This window comes from Natator depressus, chromosome 13 (genome assembly GCF_965152275.1).
Source record: "Natator depressus isolate rNatDep1 chromosome 13, rNatDep2.hap1, whole genome shotgun sequence".
In the NCBI taxonomy this organism is placed as follows: Eukaryota; Metazoa; Chordata; order Testudines; family Cheloniidae; genus Natator; species Natator depressus.
In genome coordinates this window covers 11,314,212-11,332,131 of record NC_134246.1, presented here as the reverse complement: position 1 = coordinate 11,332,131, position 17,920 = coordinate 11,314,212, and the positions used below count along the sequence as shown (strand labels likewise).

General features: G+C 42.9%; 1 protein-coding gene across 1 annotated transcript in view; it reads right to left on the bottom strand.

Moving 5' to 3' along the window:
• The window catches only part of LOC141997650 (piezo-type mechanosensitive ion channel component 2-like), a 57,431-nt gene that overhangs the window by 32,017 nt on the left and 7,494 nt on the right, over positions 1-17,920 (bottom strand). The window contains exons 7-20 of the mRNA XM_074970075.1: positions 16,492-16,665; positions 15,130-15,171; positions 14,486-14,518; positions 13,728-13,831; positions 12,921-13,084; positions 11,328-11,504; positions 9,924-10,055; positions 8,949-9,149; positions 7,583-7,787; positions 5,435-5,536; positions 5,127-5,292; positions 3,825-4,068; positions 2,285-2,385; positions 302-311 (exon numbers count right to left, since the gene is read on the bottom strand). Coding sequence (XP_074826176.1) covers positions 302-311; positions 2,285-2,385; positions 3,825-4,068; positions 5,127-5,292; positions 5,435-5,536; positions 7,583-7,787; positions 8,949-9,149; positions 9,924-10,055; positions 11,328-11,504; positions 12,921-13,084; positions 13,728-13,831; positions 14,486-14,518; positions 15,130-15,171; positions 16,492-16,665 — 1,855 coding nt within the window. The remainder of the gene's footprint in view (positions 1-301; positions 312-2,284; positions 2,386-3,824; positions 4,069-5,126; positions 5,293-5,434; positions 5,537-7,582; positions 7,788-8,948; positions 9,150-9,923; positions 10,056-11,327; positions 11,505-12,920; positions 13,085-13,727; positions 13,832-14,485; positions 14,519-15,129; positions 15,172-16,491; positions 16,666-17,920) is intronic.

Below are 17,920 nucleotides of genomic sequence, written 5' to 3'. Positions count from 1 at the left end.
TCCAGACTAAACAAACCCAATTTTTTCAATCTTCCCTCATAGGTCATGTTTTCTAGACCTTTAATCATTTTTGTCGCTCTTCTCTGGACTCTCTCCAATTTGTCCACATCCTTCCTGAAATGTGGCGCCCAGAACTGGAACAGTACTCCAGTTCAGACCTAATCAGCACAGAGTAGAGCAGAAGAATTACTTCTCGTGTCTTGCTTAAAACACTGCTGCTAATACATGCCAGAATGATGTTCACTTTTTTTGCAACAGCGTTACACTGTTGACTCATATTTAGCTTGTGGTCCACTGTGACCCCCAGATCTCTTTCCACAGTACTACTTCTTAGGCAGTCATTTCCCATTTTGTATGTGTGCAACTGATTGTTCTTTCCTAAATGGAGTACTTTGCATTTGTCCTTATTTAATTTCATCCTATTTACTTCAGACCATTTCTCCAGTTTATCCAGATCATTTTGAATTATAATCCTATCCTCCAAAGCATTTGCATCCCCTCCCCATTTGGTATCATCTGCAAACTTTATAAGTGTACTCTCTATGCCATTATCTAACTCATTGATGAAGATATTGAACAGAACCGGACCCAGAACTGATGCCTGCCGGACCCTACTCGTTATGCCCTTCCAGTATGACTGTGAACCACTGATAACTACTCTCTGGGAACAGTTTGCAACCAGTTTTGCACCCACCTTAGTAGCTCCATCTAGGTTGCATTCTCCTAGTTTGTGTATGAGAAGGTCATGCAAGACAGTATCAAAAGCTCTACTAAAGTCAAGATATACCACATCCACCGCTTCCCCCATCCACAAGGCTTGTTATCCTGTCAAAAAAAGCTATCAGGTCGGTTTGACACGATCTGTTCTTGACAAAACCATGCGGTCTGTTACTTATCACCTTATTGTCTTCTAGATGTTTGCAAACTGATTGCTTAATTATTTGCTCGATTATCTTTCCAGGTACAGAAGTTAAGCTAACTGGTCTGTAATTCCCTGGGTTGTCCTTATTTTCCTTTTTTATAGATTGGCACTATATTTGCCCTTTTCCAGTCTTCTGGAATCTTTCCCGTCTACCATGACTTCTCAAAGATAATTGCTAATGGCTCAGATGTCTCCTCAGTCAGCTCCCTGAGTAGTCTAGAATGCATTTCATCAGGCCCAGGTTACTTGAAGACATCTAATTTGTCCAAGTAATTGTTAACTTGTTCTTTCCCTATTTTAGCCTCTTCTGATCCTACCTCATTTTCACTGGTATTCACTACATAAGATGTCCAATCAGCACCAACCTTCTTGGTGAAAACCGAAACAAATAAGTCATTAAGCACCTCTGCCATTTCCACATTTTCTGTTATTATTCTCCCCCTCCCGCATTGAGCAGCAGGCCTACCCTTTCCTTGGGCTTCCTCTTACTTCTAATGTATTTGTAGAATGTTTTCTTGTTACCCTTTATGTCTCCAGATAGTTTGATCTCGTTTTGTGCCTTGGACTTTCTAATTTTGTCCCTACATACTTGTGTTATTTCCACTAGTTTCCACTTTTTGTAGGACTCCTTTGTAATTTTTAGATCACTGAAGATCGAAAGCGTCACACCAGCTGTACAAACGCTTCACTGCATGTTGTCCCTCTGAGACAGGCACTATCCAGTCTTCATGCTACAACACAGCAGGAAAAAACTGACAGACACATATACTTAACCTGCAGCAATTTGCAGCCTATAAAGAACCTTCAGGTTCTGCTATAGACATCATGAAACAGTGCAACCGTGAATAGGACGGCAGCAAGTCAGGACTACCGGTTCAGTTCCTATTTTCATTCTCTATGATCTGATCCAAAGCCCAGTGAATTCAATGAAAAGACTCTCATTGGCTTCAATGGCCTTTGGATCAGACCCTGTGTAAGCCATTATACAATTCCACTAGAGGCTTCTGGGCTCTTTTGTGGTCACCGTCTCTCTCACATACACACACCCCACATGGAATAACACATTGGAATGACTAGGGTGTATTACGGTGGCTTTCTACATTTCTCTGGAGCATCTAGCTCCTATCTGTTTCCCAGACTAGCTGGGCCATGGTATGTTTCCACATGGAATTGTTACATGCCATACACATTTGTGACCTCCACTTCAATAAACAGGTCTCTGCTTGCACAGCTACTGATACAGTGTTTTATTGGCTTTGTAGAAAAAGTGGACTAGACTTTTGCTTATCCTTCAGTAAGAAAATGTTTTCCTGAAATTACAGTCAAATGGTACCTCCTCTCTGCCTGTTCATTATTTGCTACTTACCCAAGTCATACCCCGGTATAGTACAGAACATGCCAAAGGTCTGTATTAGCCAGCAATGGTTTCTCAGTAACTTATCAAGATAGGCACACGCTCCAATCTACAATCAAAAAGGAAACAGTGAAAAGGCTCAGCAGCATTTTGTTCCTTGTATTCATTTATCTAAGCTCTAATTGCACTTGCTGTTTTTATCTAAAGTAGTGTGATGGGTCAGTTTAATGAGCCTTTCTAGCTGCTGTTCCTGAATTAGCTAGAGAAGAGGATTCTCAGGTATCCCACTTTCCTGCCAAAGGAACAGAGAAGATAGGCAACATGGAGGAATGGCCTGTAATTAGAGAAAAGTGCTTTGCTCTCTGTTTGCTTTGGGAGGGCCCGCACGTGGAAAGCTGGGGCCAAGCCATGCCACATGTCCCTAATGGATGGACTGATAGATTTTCATGAGCAGGAAGCTATTTCTGAAAACTCTTTTTTACTTTTAAAGTGAATTTAGTTTTCATTAAAGGTGCTGCATGAGTAGCCTGGGGAAAGACATCTTCCTTTCATCCACAGAAGAGCTCCAGCACAGACCACAGCTGTGAATGCTTCCCTACCCTCTAGGGGAAAGAGATATAGGCCAGATTATTTTTTTGAAATGTGCATAATTTTATTATGTAACATTTATCATCATATAGAAGGGCTTAAATCAACTGAACTGGAAAAGTCAAACAGGGCCGTATTCCAGTCACTGTCACAGAGAGCGTAAGTGGGCTGTGCCCAGAGGAGTTCCACAAATGGGTGGCAGAATCCTGCCCCAGAGGCCATAGGCCAGTAACAGAGCCACTACTTGGCCTCAGGACTTATTAGCCTTCAAAGCGGCTGTGTCCCCATCCCTTCATGCATGGAGAGAAAGGCTTTAGCCAGTGAAGCCACTTCATTGCGGAAGCCCTGGTCATGCCCTTGTAACTCCCCAGTCTTGTCCTGAAACTCACCTCCCTGCACACCACAGCTCCTGAAACCAACCTCACCCACAGCTCTGTATTTGCAGAAAGTGTGGGGCCCCTTTTCCCATGCTCTCCACATCCTGCTTTCCCCACACACAGCAGAAGCCCACTGATTCCACTGCCAGCTGGCTATTACTTGGCTGTGGAAATAGAGAGGATGGATGGTCTTGCAGTTCAAGCACTGGACTGGGACTCATGAGTTCTGGGTGATGTTCTCCACTCTGCCACACACTACCTGTGTGACCTTGGGAAAGTCACATGAACTCTGTGTCCTTCAGTCCCCTCCATCTGAAAAGTGGGGATACTAATACTTCCCTTTCTTCTATCTTTTGTCTGTCAAGAACCTCACTGACTTCAAGGATCTGCCCATGAGGAGGTCATCATAGGATCAGGGCCTTAGATAGTAAACTCGTGGGGCAGGGACATTTTTCATCATACACATGTAAATTCCTTAGCCCACTGGGTCCCAGATTTCGGATGGTGACTCTAGGTCCTACTGTAATATTAAAAATAGCCAGAGGGCAGATATTTCCCTAATTCTGTGAAAGACAATACATACAGCCAGAAGATTCTTCATCACTATAACTAAGGCAGTGTATGCCGTCAAATAGTCCCACAATCTGAGAACATTCTTGACCGGCTTTAGAAGGATACCGCTTCCAAAGAGCATAAAGTAGAAACAGGCTGTCAGGTAGCCCAGACAGAATATGTTGATTCGAGTTGTCCCAGTGATAAAAATCAGGCAGAGCACAAACCAGAAGTGATAGCCGAACACAACCACTTTAGCCATATCCAAATAGGACCTGTGGAAGGGGAAATGAAGTGTCAGAGCAGTATCAGGAAGACTCTCGTGTCTGCCAATTGGTGGCCGTGCACTTAAATATGTAAACCAACAGCGCCCCTTGACTTATGGCAGCACCCCATTGCATCTACACATTATACACCAGCTCAGTCGAGACTAGATCAGTGAACTTTGTGTTCCCTAGGTAGAAGCTCTACCTGGTGAACTGAGATAATAGGCTTGCCCACTCCTTTTGCAAACAGTTATTTTATCTGTCTATTACACTAAAAATTAAAGTGGTTCATAAATACATTGCTGGTTCAGACAGAGAAGAGAAAAGATGCTATGTGCAAAAAATTTCCACGCAGTATGAACTTTGCATAGACCCACTCAAGATCTTTTGCTAATGAGCTGATAAAGTTAACTAAATCTATTTTGATCTTTATCCTAGGATATTATAACAGTCCATTCTCTGATATCATGCCTCCTTGTAATGAAATGACATTTTATTTGGATGCATTGAGTATACTAAAAGCCAGCTACTGTACTATATAAGACATAGGGAATTCCAACAGAGTGCTAGAGATTAGCAGCATGGCAGCAGTGGGTCAGCTTATAATTTTTAAGGGTGATGGTGATGAACTGTTGGGACAAACTACCTAAAGAAGTGGTGGATTCCCCATCTCTTGATGTCTTCGGATAAAGACTGGATGCCCATCCTGAAACTATGATTTAGTCAAACACAAGTTACTGGGCTCAAAACAGGGGTAAGTGGGTGAAATTCTCTGCCCTGTGTTGCACAGAAAGCCAGACTGGGTGATCTAGTGGTCCCTTCTGGTTTTGAAATCTATTAATTATTAAAGGGTTTGTAACTAAAGATGAGCCCCACCTACAAACACCCACAAACTATGGATTGGATGGGGACTCTGAGCACAAACCTGGCTCCAGATCCAAACTGCACAGCTGCCCTCTACTTCTCTTAAAGGCCTGATAAAATCTTATATCCAAACACCTTTCAAAATCCAGATTCCATGTTTCCACCTGTTATACTTGTCCAAAGCAAAACTTGTTGGTTCCTACCTGCAGTGGATAAAGTTTGGCACAGGGCTGTACTGGCTGAGAGCAGCTGGGTCTAATTCACGGCTGATCTCCACATTATCTCCTGCCTTTATTCGCACACAAGCCTTATTCTCATCTTCGAATACCTGCCATTGCAGAGAGGCAAAAAGCAGAAGCAGGAAGTCATCTGGGAGGAGACAGGAAAACAGCTTCTTAGCAGCTTCAGGCAAGACTGCTCTGGTTATGTTTAATATTATGGTGACAATGATTAGTAGATAGCAGCAGGAATTTCAGACAGTAAAATGCTGCACTGGATGATTGATACTTACACAGGAGAAAACTGGCATCAGGTCTCTTGGCAAAATCAGGCAGATAGAGCCACTTAATCAGATTGGAATGGATTGTCCAGTGAGAGGTTCTCCATGGATAATCTGTTGGCAAAGGGGTTCTTTTTATCACACAAAACATTTTAAGCTAATTTCTGAGCTTACAGCCTAGAAATGTTCGAGTTGAAGCGCACCGGCATTTCTCAAGGGAAATGGCACATGTCAGGATAACAGCACATCCTCCTGATAGCACAGGGTTGGCACGATTGCTACCAATAAAAGTGAGCGCTCATCAGTGCTGAAACAACTAGTGTTGAGGACATGAGTTCTCCAGTGTGAGTTGGATCAAGCCTCTGAAGAATTCAATGGGAGTCTGTGACAGGGCGTCCACCCCTCACTGGCATGTAAAGAGTTAAAAGAGGCCTAGAGAGACTGCATGGGGTGCAGTCAATAGGAGAGAGGCTGCAAGGAACAGCCAATCGGGGCCCAGCAGGTTCACATAAAAGGAGCTGCAGGGCAGAATAAAGGTCAGTAGCTGCTGGGAGTCCAAAGGATGAGGACTGTGTCCCTAACAGACTGAAAGAAAGCCAGCACCACGGACAGGTCAGTTGCTGGCAGGGACTGAGGGAGCAAGAGACAGCTCCTGATTGGCTACAGGAACTGAACAGCTGAGTGCCCTGCAGTAAGGGCAAAGAAGATGCTGGGGCCATGGAGAAGTGGTCCAGGGGATCGTAGCAGTGATTAGAGGAACTAGAGGTGCAGCAGGAGGCTGCAAGATACAGGGTCCCTGGGCTGGGACCTGGAGTAGTGGGTGGGCCCAGGTCTGTCCCCCCCATCCCAGTTGCCACTAGGGAAGTGGCATGATTATTGGACTGAGACACTAACCCCCAGAAGGGGGAACATGGATAGTGACATGGTCAAAGGGCTGAGCCATGAAGAGGATGCTGCAGTTCCGGCAGCTGAGGGAGGGGCTGTAGGTGGAATCAGGGACGGAGTGATGGTGTGCAAGCTGTGGACAGGGTGCGTCAGCCTCGAGCTAATCCCCAAAGTCCTCACGAGGAGGCGCCAGCCTGGCCGTGAGTAATGCACCCCGTGAGAGAATCTTTCAACTGACTTTAATGGGAGCTGGACCAGAACTTAAAAGCTTCGTAGTGTTATTCCTGGCATGCAGTTTACCACATGGGCTTGGGATTGAATAGAGATGGAATTGTCCTGGTCTGTTCCAGTGTGTTCTCTGACCTCTGCTTGTTGTAGCTCAGAGCCAGCTGATCCCAGCCAGTGAGTTAAAGCTATTTGGTCCCCCTGAAATACCTCACCTCATCTGTTTCTCTGCCATAGCCTCGGTGCCCCCTCCCCTCCCGTCCCTTGGCTGTACCTGGTGTCTCTGGAATCATGGAATAGCTTGGCTCTTCTGATTCTCATAGTGCAGGGAGAGCACATGGGGTGTCACCTATGCTAGGAGGTGAAACCAAGCCAGTCAGCCTAATATGACTGTAACCTTTTGAAGGGAAAAACCATAGAGAGGAAAAGAGAGGGAGAGAGAAGCTACAGACAAGACACAATTTTACAGGGATGTAATAATAATCATCGTAATACTAATATAATGTTTGGGTATGTTTTGGGGGTCACCTGACCAGATAAAGGTGCTTCAGCTTAAATGGGTTTAACAAGTCTGGTCACTGGATGCTCGTGGTGGAGTCTAAGAGAAAAGGTAAGCTGGAACACAAGAGAACTAAGAGGAAAGGATGGGTCTCCTCTCCGAGCGGGCAGTAGCCTCTGGGGATTATTGCCCAGTGGTTTTCAGTTGATTTGGTGGTGGTTTGAGGGGCATATAATAAACAAGCCCTGAGGAAAGGGTGTTAGATGATTGAGGCTTGGAGTGTTATTTCCATTCCCTGGTTGGTAGAACACCCCTTACCCCCCCACTAGCTTACACACCATCACCAGGGACTTTCCCCTTTCGGTGTCCCTGTATGCCCTCTTCTCCTTGCAGAGCTGGATGGGATATGGCTCATGGGATATGGATGGGATAACCACCCTCACCAGTCATGACTTGGCCAGTCCTCTTTCAGGTTATCAGTGACTGCTGGGGGCTTTTCTATGTGTTCACTCAACTGCCCCCACTCAGACAATGCACCGTGTTGCATTTACCTTTGCAGAAAGCAGGAGGGAGGCCAATGCACAGCAAATACTGAAAGGTCATGACACTGGCAAGGAAAGAACAGTATCTCGGCCAGACCTCAGCCACTGCTTTCCTTCGGCGGCGGTGCAGCAGGTAGACAAGCCAGCAGCCGTGGAGAAGGGCATAGAAATCCATACGCTGCTTAATGACATTCACAACCACGATGAGACACATCTGAAAGAATGGAATGTTCCAGTGAACCAGGCGGCATCAGCATCGGTTAAAGCCCACGGTCACTCAGAAAGCCCTCCTGACTGCTTACTTTTTCAAAGGTCACCACTGCAGGGAGTGTTAGCACTTGGCTGTGTGGGAAAGTCGTATTGGTATCAGCTAAGATGTGAATTTAAACCAATATAATTTTAGCAGTATAGCCCTGCCATGTGGATGCTCTTACTCTGGCATAAGAGAGGCTTTTTTCAGTTTAACTTACATCACTTGAAAAGGAGTTTAAACTAATCTGAACAAGGCGCTCATTCCAGAATAAGAGTCTCCACATGAGTGTTATACCCATGTAACTATAGTGGTTTAACGGTATTGGTAAGACTTTCCCATGTAGACAAGGCCGTAGTCAAAGTTGATAGATTCAAGAAAGGAGAGTTGGTCACTAGGGAATAAGATACGAAGAGGAAAATTCTGCCTTTCCTTCCACAAGGGTGACTTCCCCTGAACCAATGCTATGAAGAGAAACACTGAGAGAAGCTCATGTAGTGAAGGGAATGACAAGGGCCAGGTTTTCAAAGAGGATGTACCCACAAAACAATGCATTTACCTCATGCTACAGTGAAAACCATCACCAGAAGGCAAAAAAAAGGACCTGCTGACATGTTAAATTGTTTATAGCAGAAATAAAACTTTCTGCTGAACTTCCCCCTCCTTATCCTCTGGGAGAGGGAGCACAGCACTCCATGGGGGCACAGGAGCCCACTGCTGCCACCCTGAAATGGAGCATGATAAGCCCAAGAAGAGCAGGCCATAAATTGCAGGCAGCCTGGATTTTAAAGCTGCCCTCCCCAGACTGAATCCCTGACACTGTAATCTGCTCTCTGGTGTGGCAACCTGGGCAGGGAAGGCTTCAAACTGCAACCAGCTCCAACCAGGGAGGTGAATCAAGCCCTAAGAGCTCTGCATCTGTGCAAATCTGATCTCACTGGTAATTGCTGCCCATATCTGCATGGGAACAAATTTTCTAGAGGGAGTCAATGGAGTTGTGCTTGTTTAAACCAGAAGGGAATTTAGATTCTGTGTGTGTGTTTTCCACAGGCTTCTTAATGCCTCAGTGAGCTATTGCTGGGGACCAAGTCCAAAGAGGATTGTTCTCCCCTGATATTTGCTCACCTCTAGTCCAAACTTGTAGAAACTATAGTTGATAAAGTATTTGATGCAGCTGAGTAACCCATCATCCAGGTGCTCTCGGGTGATGGTATCAAAAATGATCCCCGTAACGGGTGGTGTCAGCTGGTTTTGAGTCCGGTAGAAGAGCTGGTGGTGATGCACAGTCACTTCTAATACCATTAATGCCAAGATGGTGAGATGGTTCTGCAAGGGCAGAATGAAATGGCCCAGATGTTAATGGCATCCTAAATGCGATATTGAGCAACCCACACTGAGAAAGGCAAACGGCAGGACAAATGGAGCTTACAACAACTAAGCTGCTGTTCTGAGCTGTGTCTTGTCCATTACATTGGATGCCAGGGGCTCTGCTTTTGCTCTGTTCTGTGAAGTGCCAGGTACATTTACAGCACTATAAAAATGTCTCATGAGAATAATAAGTGCTATGAGAAATGAATGATAAATGCTTCTTCTCTCCTGGAACATTGCAACATGCTGTGTTGGGAAAGAGTCTCCCATGGACTTCTCTCCCATAATACTGGAGTAATAGCTAAGTTGGATACAGACCAGTGGCAATTTCAAGGGATAAGCTGTTCCTTGAGACAAACAATAATGACTCTTGAAGGTATGAAGAACATTTACTGGTGTCTCATCAGCTGCTGAAGCAGAATGAGAAGACAACCAAGTACAGAAGAATGGCTGAGAAAACCGCCTCCTCTTCTTTGGTAGATCTCCTCTCTCTTCCATTTATCCTATCACCTTTTTTTATCACATCTTCTCATTAAGATCTAACCAGAATTTATTTTAAAGAAATTTTCAGATTCCCATGTTGCTCCCTCTTCCTATTTCAAGCTCCTCTTTCTGCTTGTGCATGTCAAAGTCTGACATAGCAGCAGGGGGTTTGTGCTGAGTGAAGCTGCTGATTACCCCAGTTACTCTATTTAGTAACAGTGACATCAGACAGCCCAATAAGAATCCTACCTTCAGGCAGGGTAAAACATTGTCACCGCACTTCCGTAACCCTCCACACCAATCGGCAGGATCAACAGGAGCAACATACAGTGCTGATTTCTGCAACAGCTCGTCCAGGCTGTCGTGAGAGTAGGTTCTGTTCTGGTACAGTCCCTATGGAATGAAGCATGTTTGTCTGAAATACACTCTCAGAAACTAACTCCTTCAAATTAACCCTCCTTAATAAGGGTAAGCGCAAGTTCTAATAGCTCCCCTACTGTGTTTAAAGTTTTTTTTTTATTTATATCCAGTATGTAATGCACACAAACGGAACAGATGCCTTCTAATTTAGCTTTTGTGGTAGGCATGGATAATTTTCTATTTCAAAAACTTCACCTAAGAGTGCTTGGTTTATTTCTTGCTTGGCAACACTTCTATGTGCATAGCTATCATTTATACATCTTTTAATTTTATAAGCCTACTGACAATTCATTTCTTTGTGCCCAGTAAGTAACATGAGAGAGAAGTGATTGAGTAAAGGAAGTTAAGTTCCTTAGTGTACTTTGACCTGCTGCTGAAACAGGGTATGTTTAGTATGCAGCAGGTTCCACATGCACTATCTGTGCATGGCACATTGCAGCACAGTAAATTTACATCCCAGCTTGTTACACATGAAATCTTTGTGTAGACATGCCCTCAGTCAGGACTCATGAATCCTGGGTCTGCTGCTTGCTGTGTGACCATGAGCAAGTAACTTCTTTTTGTCTCAATTTGACATCACTTTGAAGCTCAGAGTATCAGGTAGCTGATACTAATCAGGTAGCTATCCGTCCTGCTTAATATTTGAGACTCTAATTCGTTTGCCAACACAAAAATTTAACCCACCAATTTTGCAGATGTGAAAACTGTAGGTATGAACTGTGCCCACAAAAGGAAGGTCTCCATTTATCTTCAATAGCCCCGGTTCTTTACTATCTTTCAACAAGCAAGTTTCAAAACTTTCCATTCCCTTTCACATTGCACAGGTGTTTATCAAATGCAAACCTACAAAAGCATCTCAGGAAAGATTTGGCTGAGAGAACTGCATTCCCAGGTCTATGTTAAATCTTGTCTTGTAGTGGCATGGAAGTTGCACATTATTCAAAGATATTCTTGAACTTGAAGGACACTGCTTGCTGGCTGGTCACAGATCTTTGCTGAGTGCGATGTACTAAGAACCCCATCCCCTCCCTAGGCTTCAGAGCCTGAACTCTAGTCTGAGATGCAACATCAAAGCACCGTCTATACAGCTAATTTTAGAGGGCCAGAGTGAGCCTCGCTGGTCAGAGTCTGTTGACCCAGGCTGGGAGGCTCGCTTTTGCTCACTCAAAATGCTATGCTAGATATATCCCGAGTGGTTGCAGAATCAGGACCCGAGTTCTTTAGAATGCTCACCTGCATACAGTTTGAGGAGTAGTCATGCGGCCTGACGAATTTCAACTGATACATCATTTTACAGATAACCATCACACAGGACCAAACTGTGCAGATCTTTGATGCATGAGGGCGGAGCTTGGGATAGGGCAGGGCAAACACCCAAAGGATGAAGAAAGGGTAATTCATCAAAGATACCTAAAATCATTGCAGGAAAAAAATCAGAGTTGTTTCACTGTAACTTACCTCTTTGCTGGTGTGTTTGTGGGTTGAGGAATTCAGCTTGTGGTATTTGCAACACAACACGGAATAACAGATATACTATTAGATAAAGCAAAAGACTATTTGAGGAAAAAATACTTGCCCTGATGGTTTGGGATGGCAAGTAATACTGCTGGGCAGAAAGGTCCTTTCCTGATGTTTAGAAAATCTTGTCTTATGTAAATGTAGTAAGTGATATGTTTTCATTTACATTTTTCTCTTACTGATATTTAAGGATGACTTTTGACCTTGCAAGGGACTAAGTGACATTTAGGTCACTGTTATGTAGTTTCCTAGCTCTGTAAAATTTTGATGTCTACAGTTTGCACAGACAGATTCATGAAAAACATTTATGAAAACCTGGATCTTAACAGAAACAAACAGGAACAATTTTGGGTTCTGGTGAAGCCCTGTCTAACTAGATATTTGCACATGCATTTAATTATGAAATCTTGGGTCTGACTTACATAAGCCACCTGAGTCTCAACTAAGGTTTATTCTGATGGCTGCAGGGAGGAAAGGAAACTTTGCTTAGCAAACCGAGAAGAAAACCAAGTAGGCTCTATTATGGCATATCACATCATGATAAAAATTCTAAAACAAGTCAGATGGTGCCCCACATCTAGGCACAATAGCAGTCCCTGTGCTCTCCTGAATTCAAATAAACTTAACTAAAGGGGCAGGGAAGAATAGGGTCGAAGTGAGGCCATGGCTCTGTCATCCACCACAGAAGTTAGCAGAGCTGTTCATCAGATGAGAGTTCGTGCTACACCTTCTTTAAGGGTGGCATGCTGGCTGCACTCCCCCAGAGACCTTGGAGGCAGTGTGCAAGCTGGCACATTAAAGGCACAGTGAAGCCTTGTAGCAGGTTGGCAGACTCTAGAACTCTACATATAAATGAACCCTTTATGAAGGTGCATTGGAATTTATAGCAGAGAAGTACCAGCACGTCGATTCAGTCAGGTCCATCTAGAATATATAAAAGTGTTTAGAGCCTTTCAAGAAGCAGAGGAAACTAGGGAATGGGGGAGAGGTGTTGGATGGAAAACCCTAAACAGCCAGCTTGCAGAGATCATTTAGATTGAGATTTGTTTGACTTAACAATAAAGCCAAACTCCAGGAAGCTGCTCAGGTTGGACAATATGCAGCGTGTGTAGACTTCATTAGAAGCGGGAACAAACCACCACTAATATACATTTCTATGTACTTAGAGGATTACAGTTACTGGCCTAAAATACAAACATAACTGGCCATGGCTGCTAATTTGGAGGAGATCTGAGTCTCTTGTAGCACCAGGAAAGGTGTTTGCAGAAAACAAATGATATTTTCAGGATCTTCATACTATTCACCGACCTCCTGGATCGTGATCCAGATGACCCAAGTGGAGACAATTTTAAGGATGTGCAGCTCTAGGACTCTCCAGGCTAACACCTGAGTTTTATGAAACTTTTCCAAAAGCTGCAGGAGAACCGAAGCCAACTTGTCGATCACCAGGCTCCATTTATTAGGCCCTCCCACTAAGAAAAGAAAAGTGCTGGGTTAGTGATTTAAAATAACTTTTAAAGATTTTGGAGACAGAACAATAGAAATCCTTTACTATTTTTACTGCTTTGTCAAATGATTTGTCAGCTATAACTTCATACTCCACATCCGAGTAAGGAAGGAAGAATTCAGGGGCGGCAGTATTGTGGTGGAGAAATATGGGATTAAACAGGTCAACAATAGCTCATACATGGAGAGCTATTCCTTCCTCTGGATTTGGTGACTATTTTGTATTGGCGCAATTAAGCTTTAAGAAATAAGCTGTGAATTCCACTGAATCAAAGTTCCTGCTAGAGCAAAGTCAGGTTAGGAATAAAGAACAAAGCAAAATTGTATTTGGGGCCTAGATACAAAAAACTATGTATCCACCATGCTTTATATCTCCATACTCGCTAATCATTATTGCTTCCTATCACCTTTGTGTTTAGGGAGGACAAGGACTGCAAGTATGGTCAGCCCTTGGGCAGGAGTCCCACTGCCATACACCTACAATGCCTGAAGTCAACCCCTAGAATAAGAATATTCAAGTACTTGCCTATAAACTACATAGTATTGGCTTTGCTCCATGTAAAAAAAAAAAAAAATCATTCAACCAATGCTGCAATATCATATCATCACCTGATTTCTCCTGCTGAGCCTCTCCCAGGGGTTCATCCATTGTTGTCTTCTCTATCTTGTCCAAGGTGGTTTGATTTTCACCATGCAGTTCATTGGCTGCCAGCCTGTTGGGAACACAAGAAAGTTGCTAATGCCAGACAACTTAGACATTGATCCCTTTACCTTGTGGTGTTAAACAGAGTTAGATATATGCTGATATTACACAAATTGTGATCCATTTTTAATTGCCTGCAACTAAACTGAAAGGGAACAGAATACAAAGTTGAGGTATACACCTGTGATAGATGTATAATTTATGGGTGGGATTTTCAAATGAGCTCATGGTTTGCCTCGCTCTGATTAAAATCAGTGGTAGAACTCCCACTGAATTTAACAGGAGCAGAACTGAACCAAAGCTGTCAAGTTTGAAAATCCCACCTTATTATGTTTGTAAATAATACTACTGTGTTGTGAGCCTGGGGTCTAAACTAAAGCAAACAAATCTCATGTTAATCCATTTTTTAAAAAATCTGTCTCCACTATTTTCTTAGACATGCTATGACAGCGCTGCATATTGGGAACACTTGTTCCCAATGTCAGATTTCTAAGTACAAACTATACTAGTTGGTTCTACTATAAATCCATGGAGAAGTAACACGAGTAAATCCATTTACTCCTAATCAGAGCTACACCTATGTGTCATCCAGGCATCAAGAGCAAAGTAGACTCCAATGAAGCATACAGAGAAATGCATTCCTCAGTGTCATTTTCATTCTCACCTGTTTTGCAGTTTCCAAATACTTTCTTTAAGCCTGAAAATTAAAAGCAGGAAAAATATAACATCAAATATTGGATTTTATCTGTCTAGTTTTCTACAAGTACCAATATGAATCCCTTACAGATTTATGGAGACTTTCATCCCAACAGGCCCACAGCAATTCACAAATTTATATATGGCCACATTCATACAGTATCCCTGGTTATTAATAGGAATCAAACCCAACACCTTCAGCACCTACCACTCGAGCTATCAGTAAGCAGCTAACAGAAAGCAGCCAGTGATTATCCTTGCTGGGGAGAACCATTAGAGAGAGAGAATTCAACACACTAAACAAGTGTTTTGAACCTACACTGCACCAACTACAGTGCATCCACCTTGAGTGAGGAAAGCAGCGAACTTGCACACAGAATACTGCCCTACAATACAGGAAAGAAAATGTTGGCCAGGACATGTATGGGAAGGTTATTGATGGCCTACTTCCTGTTTCTCCTTCCCCTCTCCATCAGTGACATATTTTACTATCCTTGCTGAGCTCCATTGTGCGTTGTCCTATGGCAGAATGAACGACAATCAAAATAACGGTGTTGGATATAGTTAAAAAGAAAATGTTTGGAAAAGGGTGAAGAAATTAAATGAACTCACATGTCAGCCAAGAGATACACCTGAGTTTCAGTTTTCTTTTTACTAGAGAGAAAATATAGCATGAAGTCAACATATGTTCTCTTTAGCACATGGCTGACAGGATGTGACTCATCCTCCCACATTATCTTCTGCATCACAATGAGGTTCAGCACTAGTGCCTTCCTTTCCAAAAATCCCTCCAAAAATAAGATGAGACCAATATTTCTGGCATTATACAGAGTTCAATTGTCAAAGCTGGGTTACTAAATTAGGGAATGCATTTGTGCTTCTGGGTGCTCAAACTAACACCTAGGCACCTAACACATGTTTCAAGGATCTTTTTTGCATTTATGGGAATCCTCAGAGGCATGGGGCTCCATGCTGGCATGGCCTAATGCAGGATTAAGGTTTTAGGCACCCAAGTTTGAAAATTGGGCCCTTTCTCTGTTAGGAACATTTACCTATGTTGCAAGCTACGTGTGGCAATGGTTCAGTGTGAAACTCATCTTCAGTAGAGTAATGTGCTCAGTGTTGCTCCCATTGAAATCAATAACAAAACTAACTGGAATTTCAGTGGGAGCAGGCTCTTTATGTATGTATCATATATATTGGCTTATTTCTATTATCCCCATCCCCTCCATTCAGGGGGAAAAAAACCACACAATATTTATTATCCAAAGAAAATCAACATGGAATATTTTAGGTATAATAGGAGTCATTACAATTCATTAGGGGAAAGTAACATATTAATGTATTTCCACAAATAATAAGATTTCCATGAAAATTCCTGCCAATATTTTGGAAAGTAAGGAAAGCTTATGTTGTTCTGTTCTTGTCTGACTCTTATTTTGAGGCAAATTTTCAAACAAGGTTTCCATACCAATGCACCCAGAAAGCCCCAGAATTTTGCATGGAAAGAGGAATTTTTGAATGCAAAAGTGGGATTACTGTTCACACCTCTTTATGGGCACAACCACTGTGCATGGCTTTGAAAATTTGGCCTATTATGTTTAAAAGACCAGATTTCAAATAAGCGAGGCATAGTAATTGCACATGCATATATGTGACCAGTGTGTATGTGAAATTCCCCCAGCTGAGTAAGTGCAGGACAAATTATCAGAACTAAGTATTTGTTTCTGGAGGTACCATTTTGTATGTGCAGCTGTAATAAATGCATGCACCGATTAGACTTGCTGTAATTGCCAGCCTAACTTATCTGTAAAGTGCCTTTGTTCCTCCATGTGCATCAGAAAACCAATATAAATTCTTGTAAATATATAAACTGTAAAGCACTTTCAAGTCTCATTTTCCAGCTGATAACGCTTCGGTAAGGACATGCTCACATGCTTGGCAGTTTACCAATGTGCAGATCTGGTCACATACCTGCCAAAAGTATATTCATGCTTGATGGGAATGTTACTCAGGTCAGTGATCTTCAGAAAATCCTCACTAAAGTAATGAAGCTGAAGGATGCAGGCCAGGAGAAAAGTGGAAGGAAGCAGAATCTTAGCAAACAGTTCTACCGTGTCATACTGTTCAAGACCCAGGTCTTTTAACCTGTCAGGTAAAAAGGAAAAAGCCTTTCACAGGTCAGCCTTATTAACTAAGGGACAAATTTCTAGTAAGGATACAGGAAAAAGGTTACTCTAGAATATAGTGAGGTAGCTAGTTATATGGAGCTACTATATAATAGACTGATCTCAGTTTTAATGAGCATCAAGGAGATTCTTCATTGAGGCTTTCTGGATGCAGAGAGACCATATAGTTCTCTCTAGATCTCAAGATTCCAGAAGACTGATGGAGCCTTGTGCTACCAGTCATGGTCTCCCTAAATCCTGTCCTGGATTCTGAAGTAACGGCAGGGGCTATTCACTACACTTCATCTACAGAGATTATCTTGAGTTCACATAAAGAACCCTGTTGTCTTTTTCGAGCACAGAATGTTATTCCCAAATTTCTTTCCTGCTGTCTCTCTCTTTCTCTAACCTCAGGAAAGATCCAAGTCCAACTTTGTGTGGGGGAATAAACTCCATTGATCTTAGAAAATCTACCACTATGTGGCTACAGTTACTGTGAAAACCCTCAAACTATTTAACTAAACAAAGTACAGAGTCTTTCCAGAAAAGCTGGCTACAATATTTTCAAGCTAACATCAGCAATAGTTCCCCAAAGAAAAAAAGATGAGTCCCTCAAGCAAGCCTGGGGTTTATATTTCAGCAAGTCACCCACTGTGGTTTGTTTGGGTTATACCCTACATCCTCCTGCCTTAGCCACATCATTGAAAATACAGAAACCACCGGGAGCTGTTGTACGTTCCCATAAAGGAAATAGGGTAACACATCCTCACTGCACTATTAATCTCATAATAATGCTGTGAATTTATTGGGCTTTATCAAGGGAAGTGCTGAGGTACCCAGCTCACACTGAAATCAGAGGAGGCACTTAGCACCTTGTAGGACTGGACCCATACTAGTCCTTTCATCCATGCACCTCAGTGTGGCGACAATCATTAACTAATACAACATAGCTCAAATTTACTGACATTCCAGGCACATACTTACTAACCTTAACAGGCTTTTAGGCACTGATCCAAAGCTTGCTGAAGTCAAAGGGAGTCTTTCCATAGGCTTTGGAATCAGGCTATTGGGGATGGGATGGGCTCACAGGATGTGATAAGGGAGGTTGTAATTTAATTGCGCTATAAAGGAGTGATGGGGTGGGAATTATGATTGAATGGTGATCAGTGTAACAGTGTGTATGAGCTCTTTAAAAACAGGTCTACTGGCCTGCAGGGCATGCTGGAAAAGAGGAC